Raw genomic sequence first — 20017 nt, forward strand, 5'->3', positions numbered from 1 at the left:
AGGGGAACAATAACACCTAAGGAGTGGGAATGTAAACTGGCTACGGATCTGCAGTGGAGAGTGGAGTTTTGTCCGTTTGTGAATACATTGTTGGGGACAGTGGGATCCTGTTGTATCTGCTGCATCTTTCGGTTGTCATGATTCGCATGACTGGCTCAGGTGTGGAGTGGCAGGCTGAGACAGATGAGCATGGGGGGGGGGGGGAACAACAGGAGGATGACCGGCAGGGACTGAGACTGGAGAATAGAGGCTGGAAGAGGTGGGTATTCTCCCGTCCCAGGATATGGCTGCCCTGGATAGGGAAGCAGGACTTCTCTCAAGAAAAGGAGTGCAGCAATGGAATCCAGGGAGGACATCAGCCCAAAGGTAGGGTCTTCTCCATTGTGAAGAGCAGCTGCCTCCAGCTTTGATGGGTGTGTCATCTGACCCTTTCCTGGACAGGCACAGCTTGGCCACTGGGGCTCATGGGATGGTAACCTTATGTTTAGACTACTGTAATGTGCTTTCCGTGAGGCTTCCCTTACAGCTGGTCCAGAGGCTGGAGCTGGTGGCCCAGGTAGTGAATAGTGCCTCTTACCAGTGCTAAGGGATCAACACCGGTTGCCTACTAGCCCCCAAGCTGGTTTTGAGGTATTGCTATTGGCATATAAAGCCCCAGACAACAGTGAGGCTGAGCCCCAACTACTAGCGTTGAGTCTTGGCATGTCATGTGTGTGTCTCGCTTTCTTCCCCTGCTTATAGCCTAGGTTAAAGTGAACAATACAGGGAGTAAAGATGGCTAAAGGTGACCCAAAAAAGCTGAAGGGGAAGATGTCTGCTTATGCCTTCTTTGTTCAGACCTGCCGTGAAGAACACAAGAAGAGGAACCCAGAAGTTCCCATCAGCTTTGCAGAGTTCTCCAAAAAGTGCTCAGAGAGGCGGAAGACCGTGTCAAGCAAAGAGAAGGGGGGAATTTGATGAGATGGCTAAAGCTATTAAAGTGCGGTATGATAGAGAAATGAAAGATTACGGACCAGCAAAGGGTGGATAAGAAGGAGAAGGAGGACCCCAATGTCCCCAAATGGCCACCGTCTGGATTCTTCCTGTTCTGTTCAGAATTCCATCCCAAGATCAAATCCACTAATCTGGCACCTCCATTGGAGACTTGGCAAAGAAATTGGGTGAAATGTGGAACAACCTCAGTGATGGGGGGAAACAGCCTTATAACAACAAGGCTGCAAAACTGAAGGAGAACTATGAGAAGGATGTAGCTGACTACAAGTCTAAAGGCAAGTTTGATGGTGCAATGAGTCCCGTAGCTAAAGATGCTGTTGCAGCTTGGAAAAAGGTAGAAGAGGAGGAGGATGACGAAGAAGATGACGAGGAGGAAGATGAGGAGGAGGACGACAATGAATGAGAAACTGTATAATACTTGTCTCCATGTGAATACCATAGAGTAGGGAAAACACCATTTGGAAAAACAAACAGGCACCTGTTGTTTTAAGAAGATAGTGTCTTATTTGCCCTTTTGGAAGCGAAAATGTGCTTGCATGAATGTCCGTTAGGTACTTATTTCTGTGTTTGTGCAATGTGTGTGTGTATGTGTGTGTGTGTGTATCCTGAGAACTGCTTCTTTGCCATGTTATTACTGAATAATTAACAAAGAGATTACATGCATTGAATAATACAAATTATGTAGACAAATTTGTTGAAATATGGCATCTATAAAATACTTTGCTGATAACCCTGAAGAACGGCAACCACTGAAATCACAGATCGGACTTTGGCAAACTCAAGTAGACTGATCTGTCCTGGAGGAGTGTAAACTGGGATTTTGCTTTTGCATCCACCCTTTCTTTTGTAATTGTTGTTATATATTGGAAATCAATAAAACTGTATTTATAAAAGAATGAGAAAACAGCGTTCAAGGGGAAGATTGGCATGGCCTTAACTAGATATATTACAGCACTTTATAATATAAAAAACATAAAACTAAGCAATAAAATCATAAAAGGTTAAAGGCAAGTAAAAAAGCAAATACATACAAAATTAAAAACATTACTACTACTAAGTCTTTTACTTTTGGGGGGGTTGTGGCAGTATATAGCTATGTTTTATGGTTACATGATGTATTGCATTCATCAACCTTTGCAATAGCAAGTAATGACTGAAAAACGGCAAATATCTACTGCTGAACATATTTTTATTAATCTGTACTTATGTATTATTCTTGAAAACAAACAAAAATATACAAAAACAAACAATCATGACTACTTCTATCTAGTATTTTCCTCTTCAGCGTAATGGCACCTTAGGGCAGAAAATCGAAAAGCTCTTTCGAAGGCGCGAGCCTCGGCTTAACTCCGAAGGAAGCCTACTGAATTTCAGCCGGATCTGCTGTCGAGGAAAAGCGCTCATCGCACAGCATCGCAGCCCCAGTGTGCCTGCCTACGCTCGACCGCTAGTGGCCGCTGCTCCGAAAAAAACCCTTTCCCCCCTTTCCCTTTGGCCGGTCGCAAAGGGAAGCAGTTTGGCCCTCCGTGGGCACCGTAGTAGGTGGACGGTGGGAAACATGGCGCTGAGCTCGGAGCCGCTCTCGGAGCGCTCCGTGAAGCTGGCGGTGCTGCTGGCCTTCGCTTCGGGGGTGCTGGTGGGCTGGCAGGCGAACAGGGCGCGCAGGCGCTACCTCGACTGGCGGAAGAAGCGGCTGCAGGACCAGCTGGCGGCCACGCAGAAGAAGCTGGACCTGGCGTAAGGCAGGTGAGGACGTCGCGGGATGGTGGCCGGGAAGGGTCATGCCCCTCTGCATGGCTTATTGAGGGAGTGGTGGCCGGGAAGGGTCATTCCCCTCTGCATGGCTTCTCGGGGGAGTGGTGGCCGGGAAGGGTCATGCCCCCTTCCATGGCTTTCTAAAAAGAGGACTGCTGGCTTTTGAACGCCAAACTAGCAGTTGGCTACCCAACTTTTATTTGCTTCAATGTATTCACTTTTGATTTTGAAGAAACCTGAATAGATAGACGCAGGTGGCGCTGTGGGTTAAACCACAGAGCCTAGGACTTGCTGATCAGAAGGTCGGCGGTTCGAATCCCCGCAACGGGGTGAGCTCCCGTTGCTTGGTCCCTGCTCCTGCCAACCTAGCAGTTTGAAAGCACGTCAAAGTGCAAGTAGATAAATAGGTACCGCTCCGGCGGGAAGGTAAACGGCGTTTCCGTGCGCTGCTCTGGTTCGCCAGAAGCGGCTTAGTCATGCTGGCCGCATGACCCAGAAGCTGTACACCGGCTCCCTCAGCCAATAAAGTGAGATGAGCACCACAATCCTAGAGTCGGTCACGACTGGACCTAATGGTCAGGGGTCCCTTTACCTTTACCTATCCACTTTTGATTTTGAAGAAACCTGAATAGATAGCATCATTTATATTATTATTATTTTGTTTCTCTTCCTATCAACAGCCTGGAGCAAATGGAAGCAAGAGGAAGCCTTTGGATCAAATCTGACATTTAACAGACTTTGAGAAAACACACACGTACGAGAATAATGCTTCTGTTATTTCACTCAATAAGACTGATACCCGAAGAAGCTCAACATGTATGGAAGAACATCATCAATATAAACGCTGAAATTTTGTGGTCTGCTTTGATGGGGTCAACTTCTTGTGCCATGTTTGGAAGATTTGTTTCATTGTCTGACACTTGAACTATGATGACTGAATCTTGATAACAAGTGTCTGCATGTGACTAAATAAACTTTATTTTAACAAGTTATTCTAGTTAAATTGTGTTGGCTCAGAGAATGAAGGCATGCTTTATTTCTAAGTCCCTTTAGTTGTGAAAACTTAACCCTCCTGCTTGGTGGTAAAGTTTGGTCGCATTTCCCTAACCAACCCACAGAACTGAGCTGTTTTACTGTGGCATGATCTTCTGGAGGTTATAGTTTGCTCATTGACTACATAAAAGGACTGGGTGATAGACCAAATTAAAAATTTATTTCTTACAGGTAACATACCACTTATCAAACAGAGGTGAGCTCTTGAAGCACTTCACAGCATTAAAACAAACAAACAAACAAACAAACAAACAGAATCATACACTTTAAAGTACCAGAGTCAGTACAAGCCAGATACGGCCAACTGGCTAAAGTTAAAGCAAAGCCTATGAAAAGGTAATTGAGCTATGTGTGAAGTGCAGCAGCTAATGAGGAAAGACTGTAGCTCAGTGATTCCAAGTTCAGTTGCCAGCATATCTAGGCAGGGCTTGGGCAAAGACTCCTGTCTGAAACTGGAGTACTGCTGCTTTTCTGTGTCAACAGTACTGAGCTAGATGTTCCAGTGGTCTGACTTGGTATAAAGCAAATCCTAAATTGATTGCAGATCAGCTAAGTGAAATAGCTATTACGGTGTGTGTGTGTGTGTGTGTGTGTGTGTATATACACACACACACACACACACACATACATATATATATATATCTCACATCACTTGGGGGGGTGGGTGTGGGTATATATATATATATATATATCTCAACCAACATACACTATATAATTTCATTTACACATCTGATGATGCTGGGTATAATGGTGCTGCAATCTTATACCCCAGTGGTTCCCAATTAGCTAATTAATTTAAAACTTGTTTTTCAAAAGTGAAGCCATGGACCCTCTACTTTTTAAATTTTTTTACCTCTCTGTGGTAGTTTTTGTTATGGGGATGGTGCCACAGACCCCCTGGGTGGGTTACGAGGACCCCCTGGAGTCTGTGGACCATCAATTAGAAACCACTGCTATACCCAATCACCTGTGTGTAACCCCCCTTGAACTTAATAGGACTTACTTATGACTAGAGATACTTTGGATTGTGCTAAAAACCTGTGATGAGAAGTCCCCTAATGGCATTTTAGAAGAGGGAAACTTCTTTCGCTAAAGGAAAACTGGTTGTGGTGAAGAAGATAAGGTTTCCAAAGTTACATGAGAGGGTGTTATGTAAGATAACGTAACCTTCAGAGACTTCGCATTGGAAATGTGGTGAGCATTTCACTTGGAGATCTTTGCGCACCTTTTAGTTAGTCATATATAGATGCCATGTAAAAAAACACAAAAACCTAGTAGTTTATGCATTGCGTGTTACCCCAATACTGAAGCTGCTTTATCTCCTAGCATGACATTGCAAACGTATTATATCGGCTTTATAGCACTTCAGCATTCTGGTTTCCACCTAAGCAACACACAGTACCTGGTAAGTGTCTGAACCATGGAATTCTAAATCCTTGGGAGAGGAAGGCACACTTCAAAAGGTGGGGGACAAAATAGCGACAAAATCACCAAAGGGACCGTTTGCATGGGCAGCTCGGGGTGTGCCGCCCCTTTTTAATCTCTCGGCTGCGTTGCATGCTGGGACATGTAGTCCGGTTCGACGCCGGAGAAGCGTCGCTGTCCGTCTCCTCGAGGCGCCTAAGGATGACGCTATAAATCCCGCGCCGCAGCGTTCCGTCTCCTAGGCGACCGGCTGCGGCCTTCTTCCTCCGCGCAGGGCAGGCGCCTCGTAGAGCTTTCGCCCGGCTGGCGGTATGACCGGGCGCCGGGGCCGGACGGGACCGCTGCAGAGCGCGCTGCGCCGGGGCCGAGAGCTGCGGGAGCAGGTGAGCTGGGGAAACGGGAGGCAGGGAGAGGAAGGGCGCGGCGGGAAGCGGATCCTGCCCGGCGCTACCGTTAGTTGCAGGGAACGAGAGGCATGGGGCTAGTAGGAGGGAAAGGCGTAAGCTAGAGGTGGGGGAGCCTGCGGCCCTCCTCAGACTCGAAATTTCATTCGCCCTGACCGTTGGCAGGGCCGGCCCACTCATGAGGCAAGGTGAAGGTGGATGCCTCAGGTGGCATGATCCAGCGGGACATCATTTCCCAATGCCGATCTTTCTTCCCTGCCTCCTCCCTTGTTCCTGATGTAGATATGGCCTCACCTGATTCTTCTCTGTTAGAGAGGGGGGACGACACCCTTTTGGGGTCTGCCTCAGGTGCCGAAATGTCTTGGGCCGGCCCTGACCATTGGCTCTGTTGACGGGCGTTGGGAGTCCAGCCGTCTCTGGAGAGCCACAAATCCCACGCCGAAAAGTAGTTTGCTAATTCTTTTGTTATCGTTTGACAAAGCGAATCTTGGTTGTTCAATATTTTAGGTGAATGCTTTGCTCCAAGAAAGCAAGGAAGCGGGGGCTCTGGACTCTGGAAAGAAGCAAAGCCTTAGTCAGAGGTAATGTGTTTATATATATATATATATATTTTAAACTCCTTCTGGTAAGCATAATGCAAATGTATTTGAGGTCAGAGGTGCAACCAGCAACATTTATTGATGCTTGTTAGTTGGTTCCTCGGATGTAAACAAATTTGATTGCAGGTCTAAAAATATTTACAGATCCAATCCTAAAAATGATTACCTTTATCAAGATCAGTGGGACTTATTTGCTGATGTATAACTATATTGCATTAGAGGTTTGTCATAAATTTGTATTTATGCAAGGATGTTCATGAATGTAGACGGTGGCGATTGATGTGCTGAGATTTATTTTCAAAACTCTGGGGAAAGTGAATATAGTACTTGTGAATGGTTACCCGAAAGCCTCCGACAGCTGGCTGCCTCTTCCTTTACCACCCTCACACTCATACATGCCAGCCCCCTAACACTGTTGTGGCCATTTCAGTTCCATTATTGTTCCATCCAGTTGCATTTGGTAGTGGTGCCCTCCCTGTGGAACACCCTCCCTTCAGATGTCAAGGAGATAAAGAACTACATAATTTTTTAGAAGACACCTGAAGGCAGTCCTGTTTCAGGAAGTTTTTAATGTTTGATGTTTTATTATGTTTCAATATATGCTGTAAGCCACCCAGAGTGGCTGGGGAAACCCAGCCAGATGGGTGGGGTATAAATAATAAAATTATTATTATCATTATAATAATCATCATTCTGTGAGGTGTTCATGTGCATCTTGGCTGGAATTATGGGTCCCCTCAGGGACTGCTGGGGCTAGAGGATGAATAGTGGCATTGAAGTAAAGCTAGCCCTCCTCTCCACTGTTACAGAGCTGGCCTGCAAGCCCAGTTTGCAAACAGGTTTCCTGTCTATTTTAGCTGTTAAGAGATGCTTAGGATCTCTTGACAGTTGAATCATACCTTTAAGGTGTGACCCTAAGCGTGTGCTCCTGCCTAGGAATGGAACTGTCTTGTTTGGGCAGACTTAGTACCAGGAAATACTAAGTACCAGGAGGTACTAAGTGGCCCACCAGAGAACTACAATCTACTTTCCCTCATCCCTGGCCAAGCACTTGGTTCAGATCCTCCAGGAGAATGAACAGTTGAGATAGTCTGCTGTGTTTTCTCAGCAAGAGAGATAGAGCAACTTGATGATGTCCAGTCTCAGTGTACACACACTTTCTCCCGCTGCACCAGAAGAGAATATGTCCACTGTCTTTCCCTATTCAGAGAAGTAATTTGTAGTGCCATGTTGGCATTAATGCTAACCTTGAGGTGAATGGAAAATTATGTGACTGATCTATTAGAACTGAGCATTTGTAGATTTGAGGGCTCAACACCTGTATTTGTGGCCGTGTAAGCAGTATATACAATGCAAGTACTGTTTTTGTTGTAGATGTTTGGAGCTGAAGAAGTCTGTTGATGAAAATATCTCTGCTCTACAGAACTTGAAGAAAGTAAGTGTTTAAGGTACAGCACTTCTTGTTTCCACAATAATAAATCGGAGAGGAGGTTCAGAAAAATACTCTGTCAGGGTAGGACCTGAGATTACTGCATTTACCCTGTCCATCCTTCAATGGTTAACCTAAATTTGTTGTAATGCATACAACTTCCTTAGACATCTGTATATATAATACTATTGGTAAACGTATCCCAAAGTCAAAGGAGGCACTATTTTTTTAAGTATAAAGCACCATGTGATTGTTTACCTGTAATTAGCATATTTTCCATAAATGTGATTAATGCCAGGCTATGCTAGATTGACATTTTAGTTCAAATCCTAATGTACACAAGAATGTTACGAAAAATCTGGTGTATTGTTATCTTGCAGTCAGATGAGCCTGCCCCTGTGGGAAATTATAATCAGAGAAAAGAAGAAGAAGGAGAAAAATTGTTAATGCTTTCTGAGCAGCTGGATAAACTTATAGCAATATTTAGCCGGGAAGATGTGACCAAGGACTCCAGCATGTAAGTAGATTAACAGTATAAACCTGTGGGAGTCTGCTCAGAGGTAAGGCTGCAATCCTAACCCTACTTATCTGCCAGTAAGCCCCACTGAATTCAGGAGACTTACTTCTGTGTATTTATGGTTAGGTCTGCAGCTTCAGTCCCATTGAGTTCAGTGGGATTTACTCCCAGATAAGTGTGTACAGGATTGCACTCTAAAACCCTTTTTTTATTAATCAAGCTGGATTATCCCATGCTTGCTCAAGTCTGAGCATGGGCATCTTTATCAACATAAAATTTTGTTATAAGGTAAAGGTAAAGGACCCCTGAATGGTTAAGTCCAGTCAAAGGCGACTATGGGGTTGTGGCACTCATCTTGCTTTCAGGCCGAGGGAGCCGGCGTTTGTCCACAGACAGCTTTCTGGGTTATGTGGCCAGCATGACTAAACTGCTTCTGGTGCAACGGAACACCATGATGGAAGCCAGAGTGCACAAAAATGCCGTTTACCTTCCCGCTGCAGCGCTACCTATTTATCTACTTGCACTGGCATGCTTTCAAACTGCTAGTTTGGCAGGAGCTGGGACAGAGTAACAGGAGCTCACCCCATCGTGGGGATTCGAACCACTGACCTTCTGATCGGCAAGCCCAAGCGGCTCAGTGGTTTAGATCACAGCACCACCCTCGTCCCTTATAGTTACAGGTGCATAGTCATTGATGCTTTGTCTGCTACATAATTTTAGCTTTATCTGACATAATTGTGTAATTGTTAATTGCTACCTACCCCAAAGTTAAGGGATGAGAATGCTTAGAAATATTAATGTATTCAAAATATGAAACTGAGGAATTATTGAGACACCTGGTCCTTCTTATACCCCAGAACAAGAAAGGAGAAGTTCTTTACAATATTGTCAGTGTCAGTGGTTGATTAGAATAAGCAGTTGTCAAAAGACTGTGATGGACTCTGTTTCTTTTTGGGTTAGCAATACAAAAAGGAAGGACAGCCCAAAAACACTACAAGAAAACGAAGAAAGTGAAGAGGAAGATGAGGAGGAGGAGGAGGAGGAAGAAGAAGAAAGTACACAGGATGATGGTGATGATGAAGAGGATGGCGAAGATGAAGACAAACTCGGAGATGATTCAGCTATTAAAAATTTTATCACTCTTGGTGATTTTTCTGCACAGCAAGAAGGCGACCTGACCTTTAAAGTAAGTAAAATGTAATATTATTAGTTTATGTGGGCATATCTCACTAAGCACTATAGCTGTGTAGGATTTGTTTGTTCATTTGGTGTAGACATAGCATAAGTCAGTCATCACCAATCCCACTCTGGTGCCTTCTTGCAGTGTCCAAAAACTCTATTTGATTATGCTACACAAGTCTAGCAGTGATGGTTTTTCCCTAGGGTAACAAAGTCAATCAATGCTGCTATGCATGTGATAGGTACCAAGTTGGCTCGTGATGCCAAGTAGCCTAATAGGAACAGGTGGCCATTATCATTGTTATAGCTGGAGAGAGGTGTGCACTGTATAGGAGAGGGGAGCAGCAGTGCACCTCCATCTCTGGAGCCTCCTTATACATGAGGATAAGGCTTTATCCCTGTTACAGTGTTTCTCCAAGTGTACTACTCTCACATGAAAAGGTAAATATCTCGATTGCTATAGGTACTAAATATATACCGGGTGAGTCCATATTCTAGGGTGGTGGGGGGAGGCTTTTTCCTGCTTTCCATCTCTCACCTCTCCCTTCCTAGTTGTAGCTTTTTTCTTTTGTCCCCTACCATTTAATGTGAACATTGAGAATCAAGGTTAGCCCACCACCTGCATAGGCCTAGCCTGGGTTCAGTTTCTTGGTCTTCCCAGAGTGTCTCTCTAGACTGTAGCAACGAGGTAGGATTCAGGATCAAGCTTTTATATGTGTGATGTTGGAAGCCCAATATAACAGCTAGCTCAGTCTTAAGAGCATCTGTAAACCATTCAATATTTACATGCCCAACTCTAGGATCTTCCACAGTAATATTTTGCATCAATTGGTAGAAATACAGTGGTACCTCGGGTTAAGAACTTAATTCGTTCTGGAGGTCTGTTCTTAACCTGAAACTATTCTTAACCTGGAGCACCACTTTAGCTAATGGGGCCTCCTGCTACTGCTGCGCCACCGTTGCACGATTTATGTTCTCGTCTTGAAGCAAAGTTCTTAACCCGAGGTAATATTTCTGGGTTAGCGGAGTCTGTAACCTGAAGTGTATGTAACCTGAAGCGTATGTAACCTGAGGTACCACAGTATAAGAATAGCAGTCACTTTGGGTAGAAGCAACAAACTAGACCACTAGGCCTCTGCTTTCATCATATATTCAGCACAGAATATCTTTAAACCCTTGAGTATTAATGTAGTTTCTTCCCCTCTCTTTGTTTTCAATACTGAAGAAAGGCGAAGTTCTGCTTATCCTTGAGAAAAAGCCTGACGGTTGGTGGCTAGCTAAAAACTCCAAAGGGGAGAGGGGCCTTGTGCCTAAAACCTACCTTATGGTTGGTATGCTTCTACTTTTCTCTTTCTATTCAGTTCCATGTTTAATGTTATTGTTGGCATCTTTCCACCTTAGTGGGCTTGCAGTGTTCCCCTAGGTGAAAGCAGGGGTGAAATAATCTTTTCATGGACAGCGATATGGAAAATAACTACCAAGCTTTCATCTTTCCCAAGATTGTGGTGTGGTGGAATGTGGGGATGGCATTTTTTAGTGCTATAGAAATAAAACCCAGTAGCATGCCAACTGGTAGATATTTTCTGTCATTCCTCAAATATTTCAGACTGCTTTCTTGAGACGCCCAGCCAAACATAACATCTTAGGGCGGTTCCAGACTGTTGCTATTTTCAGGTAAGATTCAATCGCATCTTGGCAAATTCAGATTGTGCAATTATAGATGATAGGGAGGTCTTGTGCAACACACCCTTAAAAAAAAATCAAACAGACTTTTTGGGATAAAAGAAAGTGACAGGAAAATGCACTGGAAACAACACTTTGACACAATGTCAGCTAACTTCCCTCCAAACAAATCTGAATAAATACTCAGTAGCGACCCAGGATCCAACCCAGGGCGTATTCACAAAGGAGCAATAATTTGAAGCAAGAATTTCCACTTCTGCTGCAACATAAGATCACCCAACTTCCTTTTTAAAATAAAAAAGATATAGAATGTTATTGACTGTTGCAATGGATCAACTTTGTAGGTGAAAGATGAGGAAGAGGGCCAAGAACCAAGTGAAGAAGAAACCGAGGAAGATATAGAGGTGGCAGATGAAACGGAAGGAGGGGCCAACATTCTGAAAAGGTAAAGGGACCAGAGCTGTGAGTGGAAATGCATCACCATGCTGCTGTTTGTGATGGGGGCTTCTTCATTGCAGAAGCTTCCTTGCGTCATTTGTGTACCCCCGATTTGAACTTGACTGATTTCAGTCCTGATTTGTATCTACTACAAGAGCAAACACAGTGGGAGATGGTAAAGCCATTTAAACCAGGGCTCTGCATAATGGGAAAATATAATAATAATAATAATAATAATAATAATAATAATAATAATAATAAATAAATAATACTCCTCCCATCTGGCTGGGTTTCCCCAGCCACTCTGGGCAGCTCCCAACAGAATATTAAAAACACGATAAAAGATCAAACATTAAAAACTTCCTAAACAGGGCTGCTTTCAGACGTCTTCTGAAAGTCAGATAGTTGTTTATTTCCTTGACATCTGACGGGTGTTCCACAGGGCAGGCGCTATTGGCGAGAAGGCCCTCTGCCTGGTTCCCTCTAACCTCACTTCTTACAGTGAGGGAACCGCCAGAAGGCCCTTGGAGCTGGACCTCAGTGTCCGGGCTGGACGATGGGGGTGGAGATGTTCCTTTAGGTATACTGGGCCAAGGTTTGCAGTAGTGATAGTTTGGGAAGGCATCTCTGAACAGGAATTTATAAGAATCCGGAAGAATCCTGCGAAAAGTGAATAATTTATTTAATGTCATTTAAGGAACTTCATTTCTACTGGACTTCAGAACATTATTACAGTAGAGCGGCTGTAAATCTGGTACTGTTTCTTTTATGAACACTTGTGCCTTCAATTTGTTACTGCTCTTGTGGAACATTTTGTAATGGCATACACTACACCGTTTGTAATTGTGCTGTACACTACCCATGGTTCCTGTTTGAGTGGAAGGGCAGTGTAGAAATCAAACAAACAAACTGACAAAATAGGTACAACAGTGATCAGACCACTTTCATGTGGTAGTGAAAGGCAGGCGAATAGTGCGAAAACTAAGGCTGCCTTAGCCACAAAACTGAATTGAATAAAGATTCCAGTCTCAGTTACCACATGGTCAGAATATAGATTAAATGGTTTTTCCCAGTGGGATCGTCACTCAGTGTGCCATTTTACAACCCATCACCATAATCACATATTGAGTGTCAATTTGCCCATCTGTATATTTGCAGTTAATTGATTTGTGGATCAGCTTTGTGTTATGTTCTTATTTTTATGCTACCTACAGAACAGATTCGCACTGGAGTGCTGTTAAAAAGGCCATCACAGAGGTAAGCCTGTGTTTTATCATTTGCATACCATTCATGATTATTGATATTTTGCTTGGTTTTTCTTACAAAACCAGACAGCCAAACTGGTACTCTTATTTCATATGGTACTCCCTCTTTCAAACAGTCCAACTATGGACAGCAAAGTTGGCAAACTGAGTATCAGTTTGCTTGAAAAGGGCAAGAACAGTGCAGTCCTATTCATGTTTACACACAAGGAAGTTCCACTATGTTTAGTGGGGCTTACTTCTAGGTACTATAATGTAAAGAATTGCAGGTGCAGAGTGTTTCTGCTTGTTCATCCAGTGGCTCTTCAAAATACTTGATGTTCAGTGACTTGCTACTTAAAGGCTAATATGGAGCCAGAAGCAAACTGATAAATGGAAGCAATATCAAGGTTGAATTATCACTATTCTTAATAGAATAATACCTTAGATGCACTGACAACTATGGGAGCAGTTCCTGCAGGATTCCGACCTTCAACACTTGCACAGCTCTTGGAAGAAGGTAGGAGTTTTGTAAAACTACTCTATTAAACCCAGAGCTCCCAAGGTATGAAGGAAGTTTATTTTAGGAAGTGTGAACATTTATTGGGAGGTGACCCAAGTTCTGATGGAAGAATGTTGTAATTGTATTTGTGAGGGTTTTTTTTTTTTACAGTCAAGTGGGGCATTTTTATGAAATAAATATTTTTATTGCATTTTTCATTTTGTTAAGTTCTGGATAGCAGTGTGTCAGTTTGTGTATTGGAGCAGGTCAGCAATAACTCACAAGGTGTCAGTGAAATTAACTATTTAGTCAAAGAAACAAATAGCTCAGGCCTAGTGAGCACAGCAACTAGATCTTGCCCCAATGAAGCATTTGCCAGGACTGAAGGTCTGTAAGTCTCCTACTCCCCCAATTCCTTCCCATGCAATCTGAGGTTCCTTCATCTTGCCTGTCTTTTCTCCGCCTTTTCTATACCACTTCAGATTCTGGGAAACCAGAGGGGAGGGAGCTGGTTAGAGCAGGAGGGGGAGACCCCCGGCGTCTTCAGCAGCCTGACTCATCTCTGTTTCTTGCCCCCCCCCCCAGCCTGGACTGCTCTCTGCCACAGCCTCTTCCTGCTCACTAAACCCTGTTACTGCTTCAGTTTCTGCTTCCTCCCTTCCCTCTGTCCACTCATTGTTGTCCCACCACCAATCCCCTGTCTCTGAGCCTTCTTCCCTTGGGGGTTCCCCAGCTGGTATCTCCCACCACTCCTCTGCATCCAGTCAGTCCATGATACGGTGGTGACAGAAATCTTTTAACAGAGTTCTGTTAAAACAAAGAGAGAAAATGCCTCTTTTCTATTTGGAAAAACGCCCCTGAAACTCCGAGCGTCCTCCAGTATGCGCAGCCCTGGAAAAGGCATTTCCCCTCTTCTCCAGTGTGCTCAGCAACATATATCAGAATGATATATGCACACTAATCTTCTGGCAAAACACTAATCTTTTGGCAAGAAGAGCAAGACAGAGCAAGAAGAGCAAGATAAGATTTATCACCAAGTCAATACGTTTAAGATTAGGATGTCAGACTGTAATTGTGCTACTGCTGAAGTCATAAAGTTACTTACTTGCAAATTCTATTGAAGATAACCAAGATAAAGGGAGATGGGAAAATAAACACACTAAAAATAAGCATTGTTCTTCCAGGAGTTCAGTTTCGGGCTTCTTACTTCTTACAACCTGAGCTCACACCTTCCAATCTTTCTTTCCGAGATCTAGTGTGGAACCCGGAAAAAGGCACTGTAAGTATTTGCTCTCAATAAAAGCCAGATAAACTCTCTTTAGGGTAGCAGAAAATGGGGAAATTGGAGAAAATGGATTATGCAATAACATATTATGAAGTAAACGTAGCTGTAAAATGTAAAACTCTGGTCTCCGCCCCCTTTCTTTCAGATTCAGTCAAGGCCAACTCGGCTATCACTGATTGTGACCCTATGGAACTGTAAAGGGATTCCTTTTCCTGGAATGAGCATACAAGTCCTGAGTAGACATGTCCGACTCTGCCTTTTTGACGGTAACAGAGTGAGTTCTACAAATCACTTAACCTGAGCGGTTAAAATTTGAACTTCTTCCAATATCTTGATCACATTTATGAAACGGGAAGCATGTGTCTACTCAGTTGTCAACTGCTATTTTGTGGTGGATTTAAACAGTTGCTGCCTATAACTTATTTGCATACAGTTCTTTGTTCTGCATTTTAAAAGCTTATCAGGCTTCAGTTAATTTGTACCTGAGACAGTATTCCAGACTTCTCCTTTCTGGCTATCCTATCTTATATCTGCAGCATTGCATGATATTTATCTGTACATGACCCATGTGCAGCATTGACATATTTAGGGTAGTAGTCCATGAAATTTAACTCAAAATTGACTCACTGAAATTAATGAACACGGCTAAGTTAGGTTTATTAATTTCAATAGATCTGTTCTGAGTTGCACACTACCCTCAATGCCACATAAGTTGATTAGTCTGTCATCCCTCCTTATCAGAGAGCTGATGGATAATAGACCTGATTGTTACAACACCCTTGAACATGTACTGTATTTTTTGCTCTATAAGACTCCTAAAAAGTAAGGGGAAATGTGTGTGCGTCTTATGGAGGGAATGCAGGCTGCGCAGCTATCCCAGAAGCCAGAACAGCAAGAGGGGTTGCTGCTTTCGCTGCACAGCGATCCCTCTTGCTGTTCTGGCTTCTGAGATTCAGAATATTTTTTTTCTTGTTTTCCTCCTCCAAAAACTAGGTGCGTCTTATGGTCTGGTGCGTCTTATAGAGCGAAAAATACGGTACCTAGTAATTCTCAAAAGCAGGATTTGCATTGTTCTCCATTGCAGAGTGAAAGCATCAGTTTGTGATAGGCTGGATTCAGTGATCATATTTCTAAATTTCATGAGCTAAAGAAGGTGAAGGTTGGTGATTCAAACATAAGCTGATCTTGTAATGAAATAGTTTCCCTTTCTTCATTGCGTTAATCTACACTGCTGTATTCAAATGTTAATTACTTTCTCATTTTAGATACTGAGTAATATTCATACAGTTAGAGCTACGTGGCAACCTAAAAATCCCAAAACATGGACTTTTTCTCCACGGGTAAGAATACTGAGGAGATTATTGATAGATTTGACCTGGTAAATTTTGCATAACTTTGTAGGATTGTGATCTGTAGTATGTACAATTAATTCTAGCGCAATCTGATAATAATCTTCCTCCCTGCCAAAAAAAATTAATAATAATAATTAACCAAAATGCTAGTTAAGCATTACTTGTGATTTAGAGGAGGGGGAACTGAGCCATAGAAACACACGCCAAGTTCTCAGTTGCCAAGCAGAATGAATTTAAGTGCTATGAGGTTTGACCTCTGGAAACCACCTCTTGGAACTGTATTGATAAAATCCTGCTGACTTGAGGATCAAACTAGATAAGACATGGGAAATTCATTTGCTGTTTCTTTCTTTTTTTTACAAAAATAAAAAAGCTTGGGTAGAGGGTCAGAGCATTGGAGAAGGAAGGGCAAAAGGTTTACTCATCTAAATCCTTCCACCCCTATTTGCTGTGCTAAGAATAAGATGAGCAAATAGCACCTGGGAATAATCTGGAACAGGAAAGCTGTTCAGGGCATTAATCCCCCACCCTCATCACTTCTTGTTGTTGTTTAGTCATTTAGTCGTGTCCGACTCTTCGTGACCCCATGGACCAGAGCACGCCAGGCACTCCTGTCTTCCACTGCCTCCCGCAGTTTGGTCAAACTCATGCTGGTAGCTTCGAGAACATTGTCCATCACTAGGGGTCAGCAAACTTTTTCAGCAGGGGGCCGGTCCACTGTCCCTCAGACCTTGTGGGGGGCTGGACTATATTTTGAAAAAAATATATTGAACGAATTCCTATGCCCCACAAATAACCCAGAGATGCATTTTAAATAAAAGCACACATTCTACTCATGTAAAAACACCAGGCAGGCCCCACAAATAACTCAGAGATGCGTTTTAAATAAAAGGACACATTCTACTCATGTAAAAACACGCTGATTCCCGGACCGTCCGCAGGCTGGATTGAGAAGGTAATTGGGCCGGCCCCGGCGCCTGGGCCTTAGTTTGCCTACCCATGCTCATCACTGTCGTTCAAATTGAATTCCACTCACTTGCTTTGCATTTGGCACTAAATAATCACAGGTTACTTGTATGTGCTGAAGGAAGTGCCATGAATTGTTCAGCAGGTGGCAGTGTTTATTCTGAATCAGTGTTGAAATCACACAGCAAGTGGGAGCTTCAAATATGAATTTGCCCCGTTTTGAAATTATATTGCATCTCGGTATTAACAAGTCTACTGAATACCCCTGAGGCATGGTTAAATTGTTTATCTCTGGGTATATTTGCTTGTTTCTTTTTGATCCACATATAGCAGTGGAAAGCCATGATGTTATGACTTTGTGAGTCCTCTCCCTGCCCCAACAGCAGCCAGCGAGGAAAAGTGCATGGTGCATTTCCATTGCCACACATTAGTGGTGAAGAAAATTCACAGGGTTGCCATTTTTGACAGCACCAATCCATTCTTCATCATATCTAATTTTGTCCTTAGCTTGTCACAGTTCATGTATAGGGGGAATTTGTTGAGTGAAAGGAAGGCATTGAAGAGGTGCTGAAACCTCTGTCATTAAGCTGAGCTTTGCTTGCTTGGAGCACCAGTTTAGAGTTTGAAGAAGGGAAGAAGGCTTCAAGAGGAGCTGCCTTCAGATAAGAAGGACACTGCAAAATGGATCTTCTTTGGAAGCTGGTGCCTATATCTTTGTGGAAAATAAAACACAATGCACTCCTGGTTGTGTAGCTTGCCGACCACTATAGGATTTAGTGTGTATTCCCTGGTTGTATCACTTAGTTGTGTGCAACAATTTCACACAAAACTAGGTGGCACTATAGGATTTAGTGTGTATTCCCTGGTTGTATCACTTAGTTGTGTGCAACAATTTCATACAAAACTAGGTGGCATGTAAATATAGTGATTGTTGGTGATGCTTGTGATTTAATTTAATAGTTTATTTCTGAAAGGAAATGGAGGAATTCTATTGGTGTTTCAAGAGAATCTTGAAATAAAATGCTTAGATATATTTGCTGCTGCTTCTTTTTTTACATTTTTAGGTGACTGGCATCTTACCGTGCCTGCTTGACGGTGATTGTTTTATTAGATCCAATTCCCCATCTCCGGACATAGGCATATTATTTGAACTTGGGATCACTTACATTCGGAATGTAAGTTCTCACAGGTGATTCAGTGCATGAAACTATTAGAAGACAGGCTGTCTGTTGGTATTTCTTTTGTATACAAAGAGCTTGGCATCATAAACCACAGGAATGAAGTAGAAGTTGGTTTCAGTATCATAAGAATGCCAACCTCCCATTAGGACTGGCACATAATTTATTAGTATGAATTGCCATTCTCCTGCTTGGTGATTTGGCTGGCCGATCGTTAAGCTGTGTATACTTGAGGTTAAGGTTAATAAATCAAATTTATTTGATAAGACAAAAGTGAAAGTGATGGTGAAGACTACCAGCCTATATTTTTTACCTTCCTTTTTGGGGTAGCTCATGAAATATTGAAGGGCACGCACATTAAGAACATAAGAGCAGCCCTGCTGCACCGGGCCAAATGCACATTGAGTCCAGCATCTTGTTCTTAAAGTAGCTCACTAGGTACCTGTGGGAAGCCCACAAGCAGTGGCGGAGGAAGCTGCTCGGGCGCCTGGGGCGGCGCGCCCAGGGGTGGGGCAAGCCACCCATAGGGGCGGGGCACACCGCAGGGCCTCCGAAGTCTCCCTGACTTCTCCCACTCAGCTGCCTTACATCTGGGGGGGGGGGGGGAGGCAGCATGTGGATCGTTTGGGCAGCGCGGAGCCTGCATGAGCCCAAGCCACCCTGTATCTCCCAGGAGAGATGTGTGACTTAGGCATGCTGCAGGCTCCGCGGTAAGTACCGCCTGGCATTTTGTCACACCCTTCAGGGGTGACACCTGGGGCGGACCACCCCCACCGCACCCCCTTCCTTTGCCCCTGCCCACAAGCAGGACTGGAGTGCAGTAGTGCTCTCTGCATTTGCTGTTCCCACAAACTGGTATCCTGAGGCGTGCCGCCTCCAACTGTCCTATTGTAATCATAACTGGTAGCCATTGATAGCCTCATCCTCCATGAATTTGTCTAGTTCTCTTTAAAAACCATCCACGTTGATGGCCATTGCAATATATTTTAACTCTGCACTGTGTGAAGTAGTACTTTGTTTTGTCTGTCCTGAATTTTCCCAACATTTGGTTTTATTGGATGGCCTTGTTTCTCTCTGGTTAGCCACTGAACCCAGTGCTCTATTATTGTAGAGATGACCAGTCCCTGAAGATTGCATGAAGAAAATACAAAACAGGGCTATCTGTGTATGCAAGCTTGATTGCCTTGCTGATAGCTGCAACCACTAAACCAATTCCATTCCTTTAGCTGCATTTATTGGTACAATCAAACCCACCTAGCTTTGAGTGGCAGGCATTGATTATTCCTAGGGTGATGGCAGGGGGGAAGGAAGGAGAGCCTGCCATTGCTGCTTCAGCTGCACACATAACACAGATAATGCGGGAAGAGTGGAGCAGATGGACCCAAGGGCTGATTATGTCCAACCGTTCTACATTTTAGCAACCTGGATAATTAGTTTCATCCACCTTATTTTCTAGTCAACAGGTGAGAGAGGAGAATTAAGCTGTGGCTGGGCATTTCTAAAACTTTTTGACTCAAGCGGACTTCCAGTTTCCTCCAAGTAAGTTTCCTTTGTGATTTGGGGAGGTGAAATATATAAAGATACATCAAATCCACAGGGTTGGTTTATTATGTGTTTATTGCATTTATAGCCCACCTTCCTCCAAAGAGCTCAATGTGGCATACATAGGTCTTCCCCCTTCTCACATATTTGATCCTCACAACAGCCCTGCCAGTTGAGTTATGCTGAGAGAGAGTGACTGGCTCAGTGAGCTTCATGGCTGAGTTGCGATTTGAACCCAGCCCTAGCCTGACACTCTAACCATTACACCACAATGGCTCTGCCTGCTTGGTTTTGCCTTCCGCAAGTTATCTGCCAGAGGTGAAAAAATGTGTTGCATTGGTTAACTCCAGAAATTTCAGCAGTCAAAGCTGATGATGTAACATCACAGGGATACTTGGTTTTGAGTGTCCCTCATATGGTACTACTCAATAGCATTCATGAGCCATTTCATGCTTCACCTACAATACAAATCTCCT

General features: G+C 43.5%; 2 protein-coding genes and 1 pseudogene across 5 annotated transcripts in view; all 3 read left to right on the forward strand.

Annotated features, from left to right (window-relative positions):
- The first annotated feature begins 651 nt into the window (after positions 1-651).
- LOC308473291 (high mobility group protein B3 pseudogene) lies at positions 652-1454 on the forward strand (annotated as a pseudogene). The gene has a single exon. The product of its transcript is annotated as a high mobility group protein B3 pseudogene (transcript).
- A 1027-nt stretch (positions 1455-2481) lies between these two features.
- On the forward strand, positions 2482-3740 carry MTLN (mitoregulin). Its single transcript, XM_080998702.1, has 2 exons — positions 2482-2739; positions 3429-3740. Exon 1 carries the CDS (start codon positions 2552-2554, stop codon positions 2732-2734), a length of 183 nt encoding a protein of 60 aa, XP_080854828.1. The 5' UTR covers positions 2482-2551; the 3' UTR covers positions 2735-2739; positions 3429-3740.
- Positions 3741-5455: 1715 nt separating this feature from the next.
- NPHP1 (nephrocystin 1) overlaps positions 5456-20017 on the forward strand; it is a 34692-nt gene continuing 20130 nt past the window's right edge. Inside the window, exons 1-14 of one of the 3 annotated variants that reach the window (XM_080998688.1) lie at positions 5456-5609; positions 6138-6211; positions 7604-7664; positions 8039-8175; positions 9136-9361; positions 10580-10685; positions 11389-11482; positions 12690-12732; positions 13152-13236; positions 14403-14497; positions 14649-14777; positions 15769-15843; positions 17886-17996; positions 19456-19538. In XM_080998688.1, the coding sequence (XP_080854814.1) occupies positions 5538-5609; positions 6138-6211; positions 7604-7664; positions 8039-8175; positions 9136-9361; positions 10580-10685; positions 11389-11482; positions 12690-12732; positions 13152-13236; positions 14403-14497; positions 14649-14777; positions 15769-15843; positions 17886-17996; positions 19456-19538 (1391 nt within the window). In that variant the 5' untranslated portion in view covers positions 5456-5537. Of the gene's footprint in view, positions 5610-6137; positions 6212-7603; positions 7678-8038; positions 8176-9135; positions 9362-10579; positions 10686-11381; positions 11483-12689; positions 12733-13151; positions 13237-14402; positions 14498-14648; positions 14778-15768; positions 15844-17885; positions 17997-19455; positions 19539-20017 lie in introns of those variants that run through there. The other 2 variants (XM_080998687.1, XM_080998689.1) reach the window with 2 other exon arrangements.

This window comes from Podarcis pityusensis (genome assembly GCF_964106645.2).
Source record: "Podarcis pityusensis genome assembly, chromosome: 3".
Classification (NCBI taxonomy): domain Eukaryota; kingdom Metazoa; phylum Chordata; class Lepidosauria; order Squamata; family Lacertidae; genus Podarcis; species Podarcis pityusensis.

Coding starts and splice junctions, on each gene's coding strand:
- MTLN (XM_080998702.1), top strand. CDS start 2,552: ATGGCGCTGAGCTCGGAGCCGCTCTCGGAGCGCTCCGTGAAGCTGGCG.